This window comes from Ictalurus furcatus, chromosome 3, assembly GCF_023375685.1.
Source record: "Ictalurus furcatus strain D&B chromosome 3, Billie_1.0, whole genome shotgun sequence".
Classification (NCBI taxonomy): Eukaryota; Metazoa; Chordata; class Actinopteri; order Siluriformes; family Ictaluridae; genus Ictalurus; species Ictalurus furcatus.
This window is the reverse complement of record NC_071257.1, coordinates 25,400,798-25,422,251: the sequence shown is the minus strand read 5'-3', so window position 1 is coordinate 25,422,251 and position 21,454 is coordinate 25,400,798. Positions and strand designations below refer to the sequence as shown.

At 37.8% G+C, this 21,454-nt stretch overlaps 2 protein-coding genes across 10 annotated transcripts in view; one reads left to right on the top strand and one right to left on the bottom strand.

The window, feature by feature from the left end:
* Positions 1-1,143: 1,143 nt before the first annotated feature.
* LOC128605867 (zinc finger protein 518A) lies at positions 1,144-11,734 on the top strand. Of its 4 annotated transcripts, XM_053621680.1 has the most exons (4): positions 1,144-1,493; positions 1,585-1,683; positions 5,902-8,229; positions 9,341-11,734. In XM_053621680.1, the coding sequence occupies exons 3-4, from the start codon at positions 5,913-5,915 to the stop codon at positions 10,150-10,152; spliced, it is 3,129 nt and encodes a 1,042-aa protein (XP_053477655.1). In that variant the 5' UTR covers positions 1,144-1,493; positions 1,585-1,683; positions 5,902-5,912; the 3' UTR covers positions 10,153-11,734. The 4 variants fall into 4 exon arrangements, with proteins under 4 accessions (XP_053477655.1, XP_053477656.1, XP_053477654.1 ...); XM_053621681.1 differs by lacking the exon at positions 1,585-1,683; XM_053621679.1 differs by having other exon boundaries at positions 1,144-1,683.
* Positions 11,735-11,996: 262 nt separating this feature from the next.
* blnk (B cell linker) overlaps positions 11,997-21,454 on the bottom strand; it is a 44,816-nt gene continuing 35,358 nt past the window's right edge. For 5 of the 6 annotated variants that reach the window (XM_053621687.1, XM_053621685.1, XM_053621683.1 and 2 more), the window contains 11 exons: positions 19,278-19,308; positions 19,088-19,133; positions 18,739-18,814; positions 18,614-18,641; positions 18,475-18,505; positions 17,255-17,312; positions 17,126-17,157; positions 16,911-16,972; positions 16,532-16,615; positions 12,637-12,792; positions 11,997-12,387 (listed from right to left, as the gene is read on the bottom strand). In XM_053621687.1, coding sequence (XP_053477662.1) covers positions 12,271-12,387; positions 12,637-12,792; positions 16,532-16,615; positions 16,911-16,972; positions 17,126-17,157; positions 17,255-17,312; positions 18,475-18,505; positions 18,614-18,641; positions 18,739-18,814; positions 19,088-19,133; positions 19,278-19,308 — 721 coding nt within the window. In that variant the 3' untranslated portion in view covers positions 11,997-12,270. The remainder of the gene's footprint in view (positions 12,388-12,636; positions 12,793-16,531; positions 16,616-16,910; positions 16,973-17,125; positions 17,158-17,254; positions 17,313-18,474; positions 18,506-18,613; positions 18,642-18,738; positions 18,815-19,087; positions 19,134-19,277; positions 19,309-21,454) is intronic. The other variant, XM_053621684.1, reaches the window with a different exon arrangement.

The following is a 21,454-nucleotide window of genomic DNA, read 5'->3' as shown; positions in this document are numbered from 1 at the left end:
TTCTTTTTTTTTTTATATTACAATAGTAAAACAAGCTGCTGAAAACTCAAAAGGGTCCAGACTCACTGAAACCGGACAGTTGAACTGTCAGATTTCAGTAGTGCAGCCTTCCTGGTGTTTGATATGAACGTGAAGCTCTTGACCTGGTTTTGGACTTCTGCCACGCGACTGGCTGATTGCATAATTGAATAGGCATTCCTACACCATCACCAGGGGTGTCCAATCTTATCTGCAAAGGGCCGGTGTGGGTGCAGGTTTTCATTCCAACCAAGCAGGAGCCACACCTGATTCCACCTGTTTAATCAGTTGATCTTGGCTTTCAATAGACTCAAGTGTGGCTTCTGCTTGGTTGGAATGAAAACCTGCACCCACACCGGCCCTTTGCAGATAAGATTGGACACCCCTGACCATCACATAGAATCCATCACAAAAATTCTAATAGTTTCCACTACAAATACCATTACAAACCATCAGCTATTAACCATTAAAACCATTACCAAATGGTTTCCATTACATAGGATGTATTAAGGACTCCTGTCCTTATGGTGTCAACCAGGCAAAACATGTCACCAACAGAAGGCAACAAATTACCAGTAGAGACCCACACAGTCCATTACAGTTACTATTAAAACCAATACAATTCCCATTATAACCTTTAAACACAATACAACTTCTATGAGAGTTTCTATTGTTTTTTTTTTTACAGTATATATTGTGTTAGTTAATGTTCTGCACAAACTCATCTGCAAAGTCTCACTATGTAACATAATGTCTGTTGCACTATGTAACCTAACACTACTTTTACATAAAAAGTAACATTGTTAATATTATAACCCAGTTTTCTAACTTTATATAAATCCCATATGTTATATATGAAAACAAATGATACAAAATAAGAGAGAAAGGAAGCAGAATACTCTGCAGGAAATGCAGTAAAATGCATGCATATGACGTGTGACATGACACGTAAATTCAACCGAGCCAAATGACAGGCTTTCGGCTACATAAAGCAATAAAATGAAAACAAACTGTCTTTTTGTGATCTTGTTTCTGTGGAGTCGCGTGTAGTTGGATACGTTCACAATGAACTTGTTTACATAGAGTAATATGATCTGTTGTGATGCCTGAAGGCGGGCTGTTTGTCGCTGTAGTATTTGGATGACGTCCCCTGAGTTAATACGACTGTTATAAACTGTTGATAAAATCGCCGAAGAGGAAGCACGTGTCTGTCCCAGTAAAGCTGAGGCCACCGCTTCATTTACAGGCTTGCACACAAATATTACGAACTGCGCGTGCAACAACACACCCGCACCTAGTCGCGGACACTTGTTTTCCAGTGAAGTGACACACACACACACACACACGCCGGTAATCGGTGTTGATCGGCTTGGCTGGGGCTTTGAGCTCAGTGGGAGACGCGCTGTGACTGAGTGTCATGGCCGCCGCCCGCTGCTGACGAACCGGGGTTACAATATGAGGACGCGCGACACCACGTAAGTCCGTTTGAGCTAGAAGTTTTGCACGCTTTGCTTGTGTATTTGCAACAGCTGACGCATCTATCTATTTATTTATCTGTCTGTGAAGTTGTTATTGAAGTGGAAATTGAGGTCGAGAGAGAGAGAGAGAGTAGCTAAACTCCGAGCGGTCTGCGTGCTAATTTCCATCCAGGACCTTAAATAACAGGTATTTACCTCATATGGAGTTTAAACGCAAACCTAATTTTAAAAAAAGCTTTCTTTCTTTCTTTTTTTTTTTACAGACTTTTAACTTTTAACATCGACGGTGAATATACTCTGCTCGTCTGCCACAGGTGCAAACAAAGCTCTGTTGTTGGCAACTATTGTAGCTGTATAGGAACTAACTCTCCCTAAGGTTGATAAACAAAGATAGGCGGCGTTGTTGTTGTTGTTGTTGTTGTTGTTGTTGTTGTTGTTAAACTACATCTTTGGGTTCTGTTATACAACAATATAAACTGATAAAATGATAAAAAAAAAAACAAAAAAAAAAACAACAACACCCAAAATAATGTTTTGTTCAGTATTGGAGTTGGCAAACCTGGCAAATCTTTGAATACCACGAGGCTTTGACACTTTCTACAGGTGCACCTTAATACAGAGAGTGCACTATATCATAGTACTAAACATGCATTGATATGTACTCTCACTTTCTCAAGGTCATAGTTAGAGGTTAACTTCATTTATACAGTAGCTGCTTTGTAATTAAGATGTTGTAGCCCCGGGTTTAAGGCTCGGAGGCGGTGGTGCTCAAAATGGGTCCACGGTTTTTCAGTTTTGTTGTGGAAACCACAACTCACTATTATCAAAGTTATTATGTTTATTATTGACTTCATATGGTTATTTGCCTGTTTGATTGACCAACTAAATGTGTCTAATCCAAACCTCAAATAAGCTCAAAAACTAGTAGGTTTATATATAACGGCAACTTGGTCCTAATGTATTCTGGCTGTGGAAATTTCCAGAACAAAAAGCTCTATGGCTGTATTATACATCTGTTCTGGGATGGTCTTTGGAGTTTATTTTCGCATTAAAGTGGTCCTTGGTTACAAAAAAGTGCACTAAGGTGTTTAGCACAAATGTTACCATGGACTCTGTGGGTCAGTTCAGAACCAAATCCTAGTTATTTCTTGTCTAAAAGTGTGGAAGTCTAGAGATTCACTGTTTCCCTTTCCCATTTTCTATGCAATACTAGGTTTAAATTGGGAATCACGGTGTATAGGAGACTTACTTCTTTCACATGTGCTATTGTTCAGTTTGTGTTCACATAAACACTCAAACAAAAGATGATGCTCGATATTGGAAGATAAGTGATACTGATCTGATAGAAATCCTCTTAGTAACTGAGCTACTCTTAGACAAAGTTATGCAAAGCATCAGAGATGTAATGGTATGTACTTTAAGACAGCTGTTGCCCTGTATTCACATCTGTGTTGTGTCAGTCAACATCACACACATTAATGGCATACATACGTGAGTGGATCAGGTCAGAAAATGTGTCGTGTCAGATCCGATACCGATCCAGCCTAAGTACCGGTACTCAGTATTAGATAGGTGCATCCTTACAGTTTATCCTGTAATCATAGTTAAGTGTTAGTTTATGTGACCTTTGCTTTGTAATAAAGATGTTGTAGCCTCTGACTCAAATTTCTAGTCACTGCAAGCACAATAATGTTGATAAAAACAGTCTATAATGAGCATCAGTACAGCTTGCATGTATGCCTTTCAGTGAGTAATAACATAGTGGTAATTGTTGTCTGGTGATATTAGCTTTTCAGCATTATATAGCTAACAAGGCATGTTAAAACGTATACTGCATTTTGCACACACAAAGTGTTATTATCAAAGATTTGTCACTTTAAAATGGCGACATCTATACTTTATAAAGTATTAATACTATTTATACTAAAGCACTGTGGAATTCTGATTTGTTGGATCCTGAGTGATGCAACAACCTTTACCCTGTCGTCGGGAGATGCGTGTTTGAATCGTACGCGTGTTCGAATCCTGACAATACCACAGCCTTTAATGGAAGAACCAAAGTGCAAATTGGCTGTGCCCTCAGGGTGGGAGGAACACAATACTTTCTCTCCCCTGTCAATCAGAATGACACTAGCCAATTGTAGGTGTCTGTAAGCTCGTGCATGCAGAATGGGGTGGATAGCACTTTCCTCTATTGTGTGATGCTGTTTGAGCGGCTGTTCAAAAATACGTGGGGGTTGGCTTCTTGTGTCTCAGAGGACGTATATGCTTGCCCCGCCCTCCCTGGTTTGTAGATGTCGTACGATAGGGATGAGTTAGCTTGTGGGTGGGAGTTGCCTAGACCAAAATCGGGAGAAAATTAGGTGAAAATAAATAAAGAAATAATAATAAAAAATTTCTCAGGTGTTGTTTAGTTTTCTATTACAGCAGCTTTGATAGTAATGCTGACTGTAATTCTAATCTCAGATTATATTCATGCGCTCGTTCTAATATGTTATGGTTTCTATAGGAGCAGCTCATTCACAGGAAGTTGTATAATAGGTGCTGAACAGAATCTTAGGCTAATAATAAACAGATTAAAAATGTGTTATTTGACCAATAAATATGTCTAATATAAATAATGTCTGATGTTGAAGTGTATATGTTTATTTAACATTTATGGAAAGAGTCTTGCGTGTTGTCACTTTCTAACTGTAGGTTTTTTCACTATTCAGGACAGACGTGCTTTACATTTTCTCACTAACATGACAACTGTGTTTTTTAATCTTATTTAGTTCAAAAGAGAGAAAAAAGAGAGGCTGGTAAGGGAACTGTTTATAGCTGCTATAAGGGCTATACGTGATAACATGAATTAGTTTCACAGATGCTCCACTTTATTAAATGTAACTGTTAACAGTTAAAACAATGTGATTTGTTTTCGTTATTTAATATAATAACTTCTAATCTGGTATATTGCTGTTGTTTAAGAGGAATAAAATACTTCAGGATGTGCTGTTATTAGAAAATAATTAACTCATTATTTACTGATAACAGTGTTTGACAACCCTCGTCAAGTTTTATTCATTAAATACATTTTTCTAGAACTTTCTAACACCGATGCTGTTTCCCCAGTTTATTCACTTTATTTATTATTACTTTATTTATTTCCGAGTCCTTTTGGCTAGTTAGACTCTTACAGTTCATTGTTCGGCTGTCAACAGTCATCTCAAGTTAGGTCAGGACTTATTGTCATGTCATTCCTGTAAACATACACTATGAAGTTATCCAATCAGCCAATCATGTGGCAGCAACACAATGCATAAAATGCATACAGGTTGAAGATGAGGAAAAAAAAAAAATCACCTAGTCTTCAACTGTCCCGTTTCAGATAGTCTGTGCCCATGATAGCCTGAGATTCTTGTTCTTGGCAGACAGGTGTGGAACCTGATGTGGTCTTCAGCAATTGTAGCTCATCCAACTCAAGGCTTGACATGTTGTGCATTCTTTTGTTGCGAGATGCTTTTCTGCTAACCTCGAATGTAAAGAGTGATTATTTGAGTTACTATAGACTTACTGTCAGCTTAGGCCAGTCTGTTCATTCTCCTCTGATCCCTCTCATCAACAAGGTGTTTTAGCCTGCAGTACCTCCGCACACAGGATGTTTTTTGTTGTTGTTGTTTTTTGCACTATTCTGTGTATCTCTAGAGACTGTTGAATGTGTAAATCCCAGGATTAGCAGTTTCTGAAATACTCAAACCAGCCCATATGGCACCAACAACCTTATAACCATACATGGTTAAAGTCACAGAGATCAAACTTTCCCCATTCTGATGTATGATGTGAACATTAACTGAAGCTCTTGATTTGTATCTGCATGATTTTACGCATCGTGCTGCTGCCACATGATTGGCTGATTGGATAACTGCATAAATGAGCTGGTGTTCCTATTAAAGTGGATGGTTAGTGTATACGGTTGAATTAAATGCTATGACTTTAACAATACAGGGATACTGTATACAGATTATGGACATAGAAGTGGTTTGAGGGAAAGGACAACCTGTGGAAATTATATGTAAGTTATTATGTATCAGATCATATAGCAGAATTTAAACGGTATAGATATAAATAAACTTTAGTTTCTAGTAGAACATTTCTGAGTAGTAATTAAGGACAGATCAGAAAGACACTAGAGCTAGTATACGAATTGTGATGGGAGACAACGCCAGTTTGTATGATATTGAGCCTCTGGCTAGGCTGTAATTGTAAATGACATTGCTTGAACATGGCACTAGCAAGAATGGCGATGGTGGCTCAGTGGCTTTGGGCTACTGATCAGAAGGTTGTGAGTTTGAATCCAGTTCCTCCAAGCTACAGTGTTGAGTCATTGAGCATGAAAATGATAATTGCATTTTTATATATGTTCCAGGAGTCTATGATATGAACATGGAAGTGGAACAGAAAAACCCAAGCAGCCACAATGAGGATCAAGCTGGTGACAGTGACCGAGGCAACTGGCGTAGACGCCTGAGACTCAGGAAATCCCCAGCTGTGAAAAGTACAGTTGAAGACCAGAAAGTCGATAAAAAATTGACCAAGGAGACACAAAACGAACAAAACGATCACCAAGTAGTGGAGACCGCTATCAGCAAGCTCACATTTACATGCACTGATTGCAAGGATGGCACGATATTTAGTCCAGATGGTTTGTTAAAACACTTTAAAAACTTTCATGGAGGAAAAGGACACCCACCGTCTTTTCCTTGCGACATGTGCAGTTTTGTTGCTTCTGACTTTACTACCCTGCAGCAGCATTACCTGAAACACAAACACTCTAGGCTCACCAGTGAGACGTACAATGATAAAGGCTTGCAAACGCCATCCCAACTCTCAAAGCATTGTAAAACACACAACAATCAAGGTCAATGTGAAAAGTGCAAGTTTTCCACAAAAGAGCTCACACATTTTGTACATAACTCTTGTCCACACAACACTGTACCAGCTATAGACAGTAGTGAAAAGTCAGGTGTTAAGCCCATGAATGGAGAACTGAATACAAATCTTTTGGCTGACGCTGCAGGTGAACTACAGAAAGATGCGCTACTAGACTACATGACTAATGCCTGTCACCGAGGGTGGAGCAGAAAGAACAAGTGGAGAAATAGAGATGTTGCTCCAAAACAACCCAAACATACTGCTCCAGACGTCTTGATTCCAAAATCAGAAATTCACTGGACATCTGCAACATTTCTGCCTTTCTCAGCTGCAGGTTTGCTCGATGAAAAGGGCGATCTACTACACCCAACACGGACCTTAGAGGAGACTAAGCAGTTTCTGGAAAGGACAGTTAAGTCTGGAAAAAAATGGCCAGTGTCTCTAAAAGGTGAAACCGATCTCTCATCTCCGTCCTGTCCCGGGCCCTGCCTTTCTGAGCCAAAGATGAAGCGATGTGTCACACCACTTCCTGAACTGAATTCTGGGAGCGAACTTTCCGGTCTCATGGGAAAGAACAGTATCTCAGTTCCACCTGATTGCACTACAAAGGTTGTTGGTTTCAAGGTGGTGGATGGAAAAAAGCATCTTGTTCTTAAAGTCATTCCTTCAGCCAAGCCAGAGGTTTCTTCAGACACAGGAGAAGATCCTGTAGGATTAAACCAGGATGAAGGAAACGAGATACAATTACACCCTCATATTGAGAGGCTCAGTGATCAAATGTGCGGTGAATCAGACAATGTTACCACTGCAGGTTCTGCAATCAACGGCTATGATTCTACCTTAACTTCACACCAGCCCAAGAAACAAGGACTTCGCGAAGAAGAAGACCAAGATACAATAGGAGATGCACCTCAGGTTGATAACACTGAAAATGACCGGTGTGCGTTCAGTGAAAATCCTGATGCATTTGCACAACTCACTGTCTCAGGAATAGAGGAGGTTTTTAATGTAGTAAGTCAGAAAAAGAATGTAAAACCAGCATCTCCTGAGGTAATATTTAACTCTAATGACACAAATGACCTCAATGGAGAAAATGCAGTTGTGCCAGGGGAAGTAGGTTCTGTCAATGAGGCAGATATCCAAACTCTGCATACAAATATGCAGGAGATAAGTGACACACCGAAACACGCCGACAATCAGGAAAAAGCAGCAAAAGATTATAAAGAAATGAGTTCTGGGCCTTCCACAGGTCAAGATGATAAGTGTTGTGTTGAAAATCTGTCTTCAAGTACTTCATCTGATTTTGACAGCATGGAAGTGGGAATCAACTCCCAGCTCTTAACCTTGATGTCTGTGAAAGACAGAAGCCATGATGTATACATGAAGAACATGGATAAAAACTCAGGGGAAGAAGCAGCTGTAATACAGACACCTCTGGATTACTGGAAGGAACAGAAAACGGAGAAAGTTTTAAACTACCCCACAAACAAAAATGGAGTAGCCATGTTTGAATCGAATGTTATTGATCCAACCGTAGCATCCCGTCACAAAAATACTACAGACTCTCTATTTATTTCCCCAAGTGAACATGGAAGCCTGTTTTTCCAAGACAATGGAGATGAGAACGCAAACAGCATAGACCCTAGATATGCTCATGTCCCCCTAGATCCGAACTGTACAATGGAAACTGTACAGGAACCTTATTTAGCACCGTTAGCGCTTGAATACTCTTGCCATAATCGAGACCTGTATCAGACACTTGAAGAGCTCCCTGTTACCACAGTAAGCCATTTGCTTGATGATTCTGAAGTTACATACAGAGGTAAGCAATAATATTTATAAAATAAGTGTTCTGCTCAGATATTTTTTGACTAATGTTTTTCTGACCTTTGCCCCATGAAGCCATGTCATCAGTTTGCTAATCAGATCAGAAAGTAAATAAAATGTGCGAATGTTTTCTGTGAAAATGTGCGTCATTCTGATCTAATGTCTCTGGTCCAATGAGCTGCCTTCAGATGAATCATTTAAATAAATACACATGATTTGATAAGCCACAACAGAGAATCTGCTATAGAAGCTGTGCCAGTTCATGTTTGTAGAAGTACAAACTACATTTATTTTTAGCTTTGAGACAGTACTTCTTCAGGGACTTGGTTCTGTCCACTGAAATACTTTTGCTGGGGTCCAACAAAGTACATCTGCTTTAGGCTGTGCGTTTTCCTGCCATATTTCAGGCTTTTTCTGGTCAGATGTGCCTTCACGGTTGTTGTCGTTTAAGGGGGCTTGCACACTGGCGATAGCGAACCCGAGACTACCTGTAGGAGGCGGTCTGAGTTCGGTTGCAATGCAACTGTGCTGCGATTCCCGTGAACGAGAACGCAACTCGGATCTGCCCTTGTTCAAGAAGTAAAGTAACCTGCGCATGTGCTTTAGTTGTTGACGATACCATTAGTTTCCACAACACATGTGCATCATGAGTGGCAGAGGAACGTTGTGGGACGCAGAAGAGCACACAATACCAAAATAATAATAATTTAAAAAAATGATGATTTGCATTGTGTTCCACATGCGTGTTTATGGTGATGTAAGATGAACGTGGGTTTGATGGAATCAGATGAGTCTGAAACCAAAGCAACGCTGTGGGGGGGCGCCGGGAACAATCCCGCTCGGATTCGGACCGCAGCAATCGTGCCCATTGTGAAAACCAGCTAAATGTGCTTTATCTGAAAATCAGCAATTCAATAAGTGTGGAGAATCAAGCAGCATAGTGGGCCATATGAATGTCATATGATTTAGAAAATTGAGAGAACCGGACAAAAACCCAAACACAATTTTTTTTTTTTTTGCAGATTTGAGAGTTTTGGAGGAAAACACTAATGTGTGCTCTTTTTTATGTCACCTTTAAAGCCAGGTCCTTCTCAATATCTTTACAGGTATTACCTCTCAGTCTGAACCAGGTAGCATGGCCACCCAGCAAGTGGGTATGCACTCACCCAAAACCATACCAGTAGCAGCAGTGACTAATGACAAGGCCTCTTCACAACTACCAGCAATGACCGAACCTCCTATCAGCAGGAGGAGACCGCGAGAACCAACCACAAAAGACTCTCAGGGACACATCTCCAAATCTAAAAGAAGGCTTGTTCGAAATTCCAAAGAAAACAAGTCATCAGCATCTATCCATTACTGGGAACTGCCTGCTGCAGCAATAGAAAGGACTCTGCGGCTCTTTCCCGTCCGTTCCTCACAGCCTGTAAAAGTACCGCGTTTCAACCAGCCCGTTGTAGTCCTCAATCACCCGGACACGGATATTCCCGAAGTGGCAAACATTATGAGATCAGTTCACAGACACAAAGGGGCTGTGCAAAAGGTCGTCCTTTCTCAGGGAACTCTAAAAGCCCTTTCAGAGCTTAACTGTGACACATTCCACAATATACGTGCTGACAACTTGCAGTCGTCTCACTACAGAAGTGTGTGGCCTCAAGAGACAGTTAAAGAAAGGTTCATGCTGAAACTGAAACTGAAGAGGTTAGGTGGGAATAAGTTTATGGTGTCAGATCTAAGCTCTAATGCTAACCAGATTCAGCCAAGCTTCAGGTGCTGGTTTTGTGGTCGTAACTTTAGGAACCAGGAGGTGTGGGTAGGTCATGGTCAGAGGCATATTATGGAGGCTACACGCGACTGGAACAAGTTATTCAACAATGAAGGGCAGGGTTATGGCGTCGATCAACAATCCTTCTATTGAGCTTGTGTGATTCATAAGCATTATTTCATGGAAGCCATTTTTTGTGCATTGATTGTTCTAGAAGATTTTGAGTAGGCTGGAACAAGGTTTAAACGTGCAAAGCTCAGGGTTTGCAAAACGGGTCATGTAATGTGTATTTCCGGATCGAGCGCGTCACTCTTAGTAGTGTTAGGTTGATAAACCATCTCAGGGACAGTAGGCCAACAGAAACAGAATAATTTATTTATTCTTTCTGCTTTGGTGTCAGCGTACATTATTGTAAAAGCAATACGCATTATTTATATAAAGATTTCCAAAGCACTTGTTTATAATCTGTTTTCTGACCAAAACGAAACGACGTTGCTGTAGAATGTATTTAACTGATCTGAAAACAGCACTGTAATGTTGTATTACTTTATTTATAGCTTTAATTCCTTCCATCTAACTGAGGACATTGATTTTTATTTGTTGAATGTGCTGATAAATATATTAATGTGTTATTTGACTAAAATCCATCTTTATTTTTTGCATTAATTTCATATACATTAATTGCTTGCTGGTTTTAAGCAAGTGGGCACATGTCTTTGCTGGTTTTTTTTTTATTTTTTATAAATGAGCCTTTACAAAGACAGAATTATTTATTCATTTGGACAAACACAAATGCATTTGAGGTCTTTGCTATTTGTTATGTAACCTGAACAGATGTACATTTTGCTGTGAGATCACAATCAAATTTGACAAAGACTCTGGAATTGTGATATTTAGCGACTACAGCATTTCTCTATAATGTTATCATTGTCTTTTATGTCCACATGCAATAGCAGTTCAACTGAATTCAGGACGCTGCAGTTAGAAAGATTTCATCATTCCTGATTTGTAGTAGCATCAGTGTTATCATTGACTGAAGTCTATTTCAACTCCATTTGTATATTTCTATTGAAGGAGTGATCTGTGTACATCTCTTATTTGTGAAACCTTTTTGTTGTATTTATTCATCTCTGAAAGTGTTGCAACAAGAGACAAATTTTGTTACTTCTAATTATATTATTAATTGACTGACTGGACCGTTTGTGATGGAGTGGTTATTAATTGTAGCATCTAATTACCACTGGGGCAGTGGCGGCTCATTGGTTAAAGGCTCTGGGTTACTGATCAGAAGGTCAGGAGTTCAAGCCCCAGCACTGCCAGGCTACCACTGTCGGGCCCTTGGGCAGGGCCCTTGGGCAAGGCCCTTAACCCTCAGTTGCTCAGTTGTATAAATGAGATAAATGTAAGTTGCTCTGGATAAGGGTGTCTGCCAAAAATTCCATAAATATTTACATTATAATATTTAAATAATGCAATCACTTCAGCTTGCATTCCACGGTCCAGCCCAAGTCAGGTCCCACTTCCATTCATACCTCTTTTATATGACACAAGCTTGTTTTTTTTCTTTATTATTATTATTATTATTATTATTATTATTATTGTTATTATTATTATTATTATTATTATTATTTTGTTTTATTTAAAAACACTGGTAAAATACTTGTAAAAATGTAAAAAAAAAAACAAAAGAAAAGAAAAATATTCCTAAGTCATGTACTACATAAACAAGTGCCTTCCCTTAAGACTCTGTTACGTCTTGTGATGTGTGCTGTGTGGAGATGTCACGCTGTTTCAGATATATGATAAAGAAATATGACACTGAAACGCTGTTTCGTTTGAGTACCAATGTATGTTTACAAACCAGAAATTTGAGAAGTGTTCAAACTTGGATGGCCCATAACTTGAAATGTATGTGTACACTAGAAATAAAGTAATTCAGTTTCCAATTTCATCCTGTGTCTCAGTGATTATAATTAAATGTTTCAGATGGTTCAAAATATTTGACTAAATTGTCTTGTATTGAGTTTAAGCAAAATACACTATCTGAGTGCATTAAATACAGCTTATGTACGAATACTTTACACACTTTTACAAGCCAGTTGTCAGTATGAGCAACATTTTGATCAGTATTAAATTAATTATCCCATAGCATGCCAGCAAAAATGGCACATTTTTTTGCTGTCTTCACCAGACGGTTTGTTCCTAGATGTTCTGGTGGATCGTGACAGTGCAGGAAGTTGTGTGCTGCTGAGCCGCCGCGGTGGAATCGAGTCACGGCTTTACAGCGTGCCTCAGATTAGTGCTGTCTTTTGTGTTGCTTTGCATGTCCACCAATACAAGTGTGTTCTTTTGGTGGTTCTCGATGATTTCAGAGACCGTGTTGAACCGCTAAAAGAGAGGACGCAAGTGGAGATTTCAATCAGTTCTGAAAATAATGGGATCTAAACGAAAGAAGTTTTACGATTCATTAAAAAGCATAAAAAGCCAGTAAAACGTGAGGAAATGAATTCAAAATAAGCTGTATTGTGAGCATTTTAAATTGGTAATGCCATGAATAAATGTAACTTAACGTTTAATCAATTCTGGAGTTTAAAAAATGTAATAAAAAAAAAGAAAGAAAGAAAAGTTTTTCTTTACCTCTTCTCTGTCCTTCTGCTTGCCCAGGGCGTACTGCTTTGTGGTGGGAATATAGCGCACCGGGATGTTGTAAACCCGTCCATTGTAGAATACAACTAAAGTGTAGGGCTGAAGGGCGTCCACGCCTGAGCTCTTCCTCACCAGGTAAGAACCATCCTGAGGCACAACAAACAACAGCAAAGCAGAATGAAAGGACGTCTTCACTGCTCATCACTGGATGTGATGTAATATAACTCTTTACCCATTATGTCCAGTTGTAGGTAAAAAATTTTATTTATTTATTTATTTATTTTTTACTATTTCCTGTACATAAATAAAACAAGAAATGATTTGTCCAACATACAACAGCAAAAATGTCAGGTTTGCTTCCAGTTGTGAATTTTAAGATTTTTGGACATTTTCTGTGTATAACGTTCACGCTTCCACAACATATACAGGGAAGTGGTTAGTTATTTATCCTTTACACTTTAATCACAAACTCTATTATATATTCAGAAATGATAATATTTTTCAGATTATTCTTCTCAAATAGGAATTTCTGAATCTCGTTATATTGAATCATGTATTGTTGGAAAGCTTATTTTTAAAAAAAAACAATGCCATGTAGTTCATGTATAGTCGTTTCCTTGGATGATAATGTCTTGCTGAAAGATGAACTGTTTCCTGGTATTCTGCTGGTTTCGGACATTATGTTTATCAGCCTTTTTCTTAAAATGCCTCTTACCTCATGAAAGTACACATCATTTCATACACTGGTTCATAGAGCTTAAAGCCAATATCTTAGTGGCTTTTCATAATATCTTGAATAGTTTTGACGTTAATATTTTGTCAATAAAAGTATGCTAAATAAGTATGTCATGCTTTGAAATATTTGCACGGAAAAGACAATATTTTGATCAGTGAACGTAATGAAAGTAAAAAATGGAAAATTGAAAATGGATCTATTTGTAATAAGCACATTGGTGCATATTAACGGACTTGCATCTCATTTTCATTTTTACATAAAGCTTTCTATATCACAGAATAAATGATCTGTAACAGCATGGCTCAATTCAAATTACAAGCACTTAATAATATGTTGCCATTTCTTTTGCAATAACTCATTATCAGGAACTTGTACGGTGGGCATGCTGCATGGTCTTAATAATAAACTGATTTAAAAAATGTGTCGTGTAAAAATACATACAGTTGAGGTCATAAGTCTACATATGCTTGCAGAATCTGCAAAATGTTCATTTGCATTTTTTACATTTTTTTTTTATTTTGTACTGCCCTGAGTAAGCTATTCCACATAACATGTTTACATATAGTCCAGAAGACACAATAACTGAATTTACACAAATGAACCAGTCCAAAAGTTTACATACGCTTGATTCGTAATACCGTGTGTCGTTACCTGGATGATCAACGACTGTTTTTTTGTTTTGTGATAGTTGTTCATGAGTAACTTTTTTTCCTGAGCAGTAAACTGCCCACTGTTCATCAGAAAAATCCTCCAGGTCCTGCACATTCTTTGCTTTTCCAGCATCTTCTGCATATTTGAACCCTTTCCAACACTGGCTATATGATGTTGAGATCTGTCTTTTCACACTGAGGACAATTAAGGGATTCATACACAACTATTATAAAAGGTACAAACATTCACTGATGCTCAAGAAGGCAACACACTACATTAGGAGCCAGGGGGTGTAAACTTTTGAACAGGATGATTGCTGTAAATTGTTATTTTGTTTTCTGGAACCATGTAAATATGTTATGTAGCTTCTGAAGGGCAGTACTAAATGAAAAAAAAGTCTTTAAACTAAATCACAATTTATACCGACCATCCTGTTCAAAAGTTTACACTCCCCTGACTCTTAATGTACTATTAAGAATCAAGCGTATGTAAACTTTTGAACTGGCTCATTTGTGTAAATTCATTTATTATTGTGTCTTGTGGACTATATGTAAACATCTGTTATGGGAATTAGCTTATATAGAGCAGTACTAAATAAAAAACAAAATGCAATTTTTATGAGCTCTCTTATTTAAAAAAATAATTAATTAACATTTTGCATTCTGCAAGGCAAATGTAAATAACGTATAACCTCAACTGTATAATCGTTGCTATGGGGAAGTTTTCTGTTAGGAGAAATCTATTTATCATTTATGAAAGGAGTCTCCAGTGTCAGCGTTTTGTAACTGTACATTTTCCACCATAGGATAAAAACTATTAAAGTGCACCTATTATGATTTTTCAAATATTATCTTTCATGTAGTGTGTTATAATTTGTGAATGTAGAAACGTCTGCAAAGTTTCAAAAATCAAAGTGCATGACAAACCAGAGTTATTGACTCCCAAAGAAGGAACCGATTCTGAACAGCTGAAATGAGTCGTTAGTAATTCCAGACATACTTCCTGTACTAACCTACATAGGTTAGTAACAAAAAGCCCCGCCTCTGGCATTTGTTGGCTGCTCGCGAACAGACGGAGCTGAAACTTGGTATGGTAGTGGGTATTTCCTTTTGGAAACACGCTGACAGCGGTAGACCAATCACAACAGACTGGGACATCTGACCAATCAGAGCAGAGTATGCTCTCTGAAAGGAGGAGTTTAGAATGAATCATTTAGAACGGATCATTTAACGAGTCGTTTTTGACACGGGGGCGGGGGGGGGGGGCAGTTAATGCTGCAATTTTACTTATGAGCACATTAAAGTGTTTTTCGACCTTGGATGCATGTAAATCTATCTATTGTATGAGACCTTTAAAACAAAATTAGGCACGTTTCAAAACCATAATAGGTGCGTTTAACATCAAGAGAGAGAAAAAAGAGAGGCTGGTGAGTTAATGACCGTTATTAATAATTTATTCTACAACATTAAATAAAACTATAAACGGTTAAAAAGCACAAAAGTTTTGTTCATTAATACATATCTGTGTTGTATGAGATGAACAAAACACTTCAGGATGTGCTGTTCTTGGAAAATAATTAACTTCAGGGTGGTCGCAGTTACTCCGAACGGTTCTTGTATTGGTATAACTTTCATTCTTTGTATGAGAAAAGAAAGACATTAACCTAGCAGCTTGTGATAGCTGGCCTCTTCTACCAGAGGCCTGTTTGGGGTTCCTGTATTAAGCATTGAATTATTTGTGATAGCACACACTCCATCATGTAGTGATTAATGCTCATATGAAAGTAGACACTCAGGGCTTTAGGACTTTGCAGTTTTTTATAAGTATTTCGTTTTTTATCTAACCTACTAGGGTTAAATGTTATAATTTTACTGTGGCAGTTGTATGCAGTGTTTTACTATAAAAATGCTTTAGTTGTGCTGTCCATTTTTTTTTTTATCTCTGTACCAGTGTTATTGTGGAGAGGTGTGAATTGTTTGCCCAGAAGGGAGCTCACACCTCTTCCCCTTTCCCATCTTCTTGCTCACCAGCAGCTAAACACAGAGTCATGATACTCTACACACAGAAACCCAACAATCACCTGACTAAACTTATAACAAACTTGCGGCAATAAAATACTTCATTTCTTTATACTGGTTGAAAATCTCCGATAAGTCAATTTGTATTCCGCCTGGGGAAATGGAACGCCAATGTACTGTGAGAAAAGGTTAATGTGATTGATTTTATTTCTCTAATGATCGTGAATAATATTTAAAAAAAGAAAGAAAGAAATGATCATTTTGCCCCGATGAACAATATGACATGACAGTTGCTAAAAATACATTTGTTATTTTTGCTAATAACTGATATGAATATCTTATATTTATTACCATAAAATAAAAGTGGTGAAAAAAACTGCTAAAAAGTAGGTAATTAACACAAGTTAACATAAAGCGTCAGATATAGGCAGTGTGTGTGTGCGATAGAAAGCCCTTCAGTTTTTGAGTGAGTGAAACCAACCATGGCTGAACGGATGAGTGCTTCCTCTGCTGTTTTGCGGTCACAGATACTGGCATACCACGGCTTCTTATACACACCAGCCTCCTGTGAGTGATGAGGAAAAGTTACTATGTGAAGTCGCTTTCTTAATAAGAATTACAGCAAACTCAATAGAGTAGCTTAGTACAGACTGACCTGCATTTCTGCTTTCCTATTTAATAATTATGTCAGCTATAGTACATCATTTCTAAACCACATGGCTTTAAAAACACCACAACCAAAGCAATGTGAAATTCTCTGGAAACACTAAAATGAGCAAAGTGGTACATGAACCAGCTGAAGGAAGGGCTAATGGGGTAGGCTGTCATTAGGAAGAAGTTCATGCAGACATGTTTTTCACCTCCTCTTGCTGCCTAGTGGCACTGTCCTCCTGAGATAAGCTTCCTCTCCCTGGTGGAGACTCTGCACAAACACATAACGGACAATTTACCAAGAGAACCAATTGAAAAACTTGAACAGATAAAGAGAGAGAGAGAGAGAGAGAGAGAGAGAGAGTGTGTGTGTGTGGTGGCAGGGGTGTTTGGGTGTGACACAATCTATTTTTGAACCACTTACTCTGGCAGAGGTTCTCACGCTGCAGAGACCTGCTGAAGTCATCATAAATGAAAAAGGATTGCAATCAGTTACAACATGTAGTGAATATTTGCTGGATTCAACAAATGTTCTTGGTGTGTGGTCACTCACTTTACAAGATGAAATCCTGTAGTGGGTGGAGAGACCACAGTGGGAGCGGGATCCCGAGCTGTAGAGCATCACATACAGTTGCAATCAAAATTATTGAACCCCCATTGCATATCAGGTTTATTATCAAACTTTACAGACTTTCAGCTGTTTGCAATGACAAATCAAACAAAAGCAATTGAAATAGTTCAACACAGTGAATGCTTCAAGTGGTTTCCCCAAATTCAACTGAAAATGCAACTTATAATGACTTCTCCAGTTTCAGAATTATTTAATCCCTTCATGGCAAGCATCTTTAGTACTTAGTAGAGCACTCTTTTGCTGTTATGACCTGCTGCAAACGAGATGCTTAGCTGATTTGCAATGGGAGTTGAATAATTTTGATTGCAACTGTATAACAATATCAAGATCAAGGTCAATATCAAGATGAACACTATTGTTTCCCTTAGAGCAAAAGGGTACAGTACAAGATGTACAGTCAGAAATCTTACACTACTGTCCAAACACACCACCCTGTTCTTTTGAAGGTCCAGTTTGTAATGTTTAGAAGTGTTTCTGGACCTGTAATAATCTAATAATTTCAAAGATTCCTTAGAAAAAATATGAATCAAATTTCCATACTTTACAGTGACTTTGTACCGGGCTAGTTTTTCTTGGTTCAGGCTTTTGTTAATTTTTTTTCTGAGCCAGAAATTGGCTCCACCCCCAACCATAGCATAGCTGCACAGCAACACCCCCCTCCTCCTTTATCTATCTATTTATTTATTTATTTATTTTTAAAAGTAACTCATGAAATATGCAGTTTCAACAGATGGTTTGGTGTTGATTAGGGGAGTGCAGGAAAGATTGCCAATGTTTTATTTTTTTGTTTAATTGCATTTTTTTTTTTTTTGCAATATAATAGAGCACAAATAAAGCCAATATAAAGACATCTAAAACAGACAAACCACTCCTTTATTATTATTATTATTATTATTATTATTATTATTATTATTATTATTATTATGTCTTTATTATATACTACAAAATGGTATATCATGATGATGATTATAATGCAAGCCTAATCAAACGTCAAACCAAATGTCAGAATCACAATATGTTATTCAGATTGTCATTATAATGTTAACACTCATTAAACTACAAAAACTGTGAACACATGACTATAGGATTATGTACAGAGTAAGAATGAAATGAGACATTTCCATGACCAAAGTTATGTTTACCTTCGTGGTCTCTAGATGGAATGCTTGGTTTCTGAAAATCGAGAAATATAATTACATAACGTAATAACACTACACATTTAACGGTAAACAAAACAAAAGAAAACCAACATGCCTAATTTCATATTTCAGATGCACATACCTGGAAAGGTAGTGGTTTTGGATTCTTCCTAATAAACATGGACACATTTTTAGATACAGTTTTGTGTTACATATCTGTAACATTATTCACTCTAATTGTACAGACATAATATTGTTGTAACTTACATTTCTCTTGGCAGGGGGACAGGGATAGATGGCCGTTTGTTTTCGACAGGCTTCTTCTCCTGCTCTTCTGTCAAACCTGCAAGAGAAAAGCTTGGTGTTAGCTAGATATTAAGGCCATGCTATCTGCAGTGTGTTCGAGGGATGTATACATTTGTTTCAGTGAATTATTATATTTGTTTATTTTAACAAGTGGCTTGAGCGAGTAATGAAAGTTGAACCTTTGTGTCCAAATATGAATTCATTAATATACACAGTGTTCTACTGGTAGTTATACTGTATGCTGTTTAATAAGACAATCTATTCTTAAAATATTAGTAATAATAATAAAAAAGTATTGTTGGGTACTCACTGCCATCATCAATACACATTTCATAGTCATCCTCATCCTCAGGCTCCTGTAAAACCAGATAACATAATGTCACTGTGATCATCGCTGTGTGATGTGCATTCCATATTCGCAGACTCATAGCAAAGATTTGTGTTCTTTTTGTATTTTCTTCTTCTCTTTCTTTATTAAATAATCAATAATCAATACTTACTGGACAGACAACTGGCTTCTTAATATTAATTCTGCAAGTATAAAAAAGTAGAAAGTATTATACTCAGTATTAATGATTTATCTAAAAATTGTATTCAATGCATTTAATTATCAGCAGCCATGCTGTCATGGACCACAGGGACAATTCCACCTTTGGCCACTAGAGGGCACCCCGACTGTCCTTGCAGAACTACCTCATTTCTACCTCATTTCCAACCATACCCAGGTGTTTAATTTCCCTGCTTGTTTAGTGTTCCATTTAAGTTCCTTGTGTTCTCTCTTTGTTTGCTGGAGCATTAATGCAAGTCAGGTTACTTTTGTGTTTGGTTAAATTTTTGCTTTTGTTGATTCACTGTGTTTTGATTAGTACTTTTTTCTTAGGATTTATTTTCTAGTTCCTAAGTTTCAGATATACCAGTTTCTAGTGTGTCTTTCCTCATGTTTGTCTCCCTGTGCCCGTCTCCCTGCGCCGGTCTCCCTGCGCCCGTGTCCCTGCACCCGTGTCCCCGTGCCTGTTTTCAATAAAAATTCTGCATGTACATCCGTCTCCCAGGACTCACTTCATGACACATGTTTTGATGGTTTTACCCTTTCTGTGATTGTGGTTTGGTTGATGTAGACACATTGCCTGAAAAATTATCATCAGTAAAAGTTTCAAACCTAATTCTAGAAGTAATCTCTCATAGTCTTGGATTTGTTATTCAGTTATGAGGACTGATCATCTTTCTGCACCCATATATAAACCAACAGTTTCCATTCCACAATTTCCCTAAAGTCATATTAGACCGAATCTGATTTCATGAAAATCTGATATATGAAAGTTTCATACAAATCTGAAGGTGTGAGGATGAAGTGGTTTAAATTTGTTCACTATCACATGAATGAAGTTGTAAGACTAATTGGAGGTGAGTAACTAACTAATCAGGCAAAATGGCTTCTCTTATGTAGATATTATAGAAAATTTTTATGTCTGGTTTCTGTATACTGGAAGGCAGTTAGATTCTGGCAACACCCACCCTATTTTGTTCCCCAGACATTTGGGTTTGCGATCAAAAGATGACTGAGACATTAGATCAAAATTTCAGCATTAATCTCCTGATATTTACATCTAGATGTGTTTAAACAACTTGGCACCTTTTGTTCGAACACAACCTTTTTTTGTGGTCAAAAATATTGGAACATGTGACTAACAGGTTTTTCTTGTTGCCCGGGTGTACCCTGTTAAATTGATTGTTTAAACAGTTAATAGCTCTGGATGTCTACTCTTGGTTTGAGCCCTGAGTTTCACCTGCGATGACTACATTGGTGTTAAAATGGATAAAAACGAGAGCTACTGTATATACATTTTTGCTAAAGTTTATGAAGGGTGCCAATAATTGTAGAGCTGAATATAATTGATTGGTGGTGTTGCAGATTTTCCACTGTTTTGGAGATGCTTGTTCCTGTTTAATAGGGATGACCTATTTTACTTCTTTTTCAAACTAGTTGTCTTATTTGTCCAGAATGTGTACACTGTGGAGCAGCTAAACAGTTCTTCAGGTACAGGTATTTTTACCATTGTACAAACAAGTGCATTCATCAATTCTCTGGGCTGTATGTACTTTGGTTAGGTTTTTTAGATGTAAGATTTTCTAACTGGGTGTGTTGCTGGGTTTGACATACATTAGAACACAATATTTACTGAAGATCCCTGAGCTTTTCCTGACACATACAGGTCAACAGGATTCTGTTTAATCATTTCTTCCTCCTCCGTTGTTGGTCTGGACTTCCTGTTGAACCTTGTTACTGTTTTGACACAGGCCAAATTTGGGTAAGACAAACAGTTCTAAGGAAGTTTTTATCACATGATGGCACATTGGGCAAGAGCTCTTTACTATATTTGAACACATGGCTGTGCAATAGGATTACCTTTCCCCCACATTTCATTGTAAGTACAGGAGTACATGAGTTACCCAAACTGTTTTTTTTTTTTTTTTTTTTGTTTAAAACAGCAACAGGTCCAGCAAAACGCCAGATCAACTGCCAAAGTGAATGTACAGAATAAACAATCAATAAATTTTTTCCCATATATGTTGTCCCCATATCGGTGGTCAGATTATCTCTGAAGGATCTTCAGTAAAATGTGATGTTCTGGTGCATTTCAAGCCCAGAAATAATTCTAACAGTGCTTTTAGACAT

What these genes read in the sequence shown, in the direction of transcription:
- LOC128605867 (XM_053621681.1), top strand. Translation starts at nt 5,913, where the DNA reads ATGAACATGGAAGTGGAACAGAAAAACCCAAGCAGCCACAATGAGGAT. An exon ending in TTCTGAAGTTACATACAGAG is followed by an intron (nt 8,230 to 9,340) that starts GTAAGCAATAAT and finishes ATATCTTTACAG; the next exon opens with GTATTACCTCTCAGTCTGAA.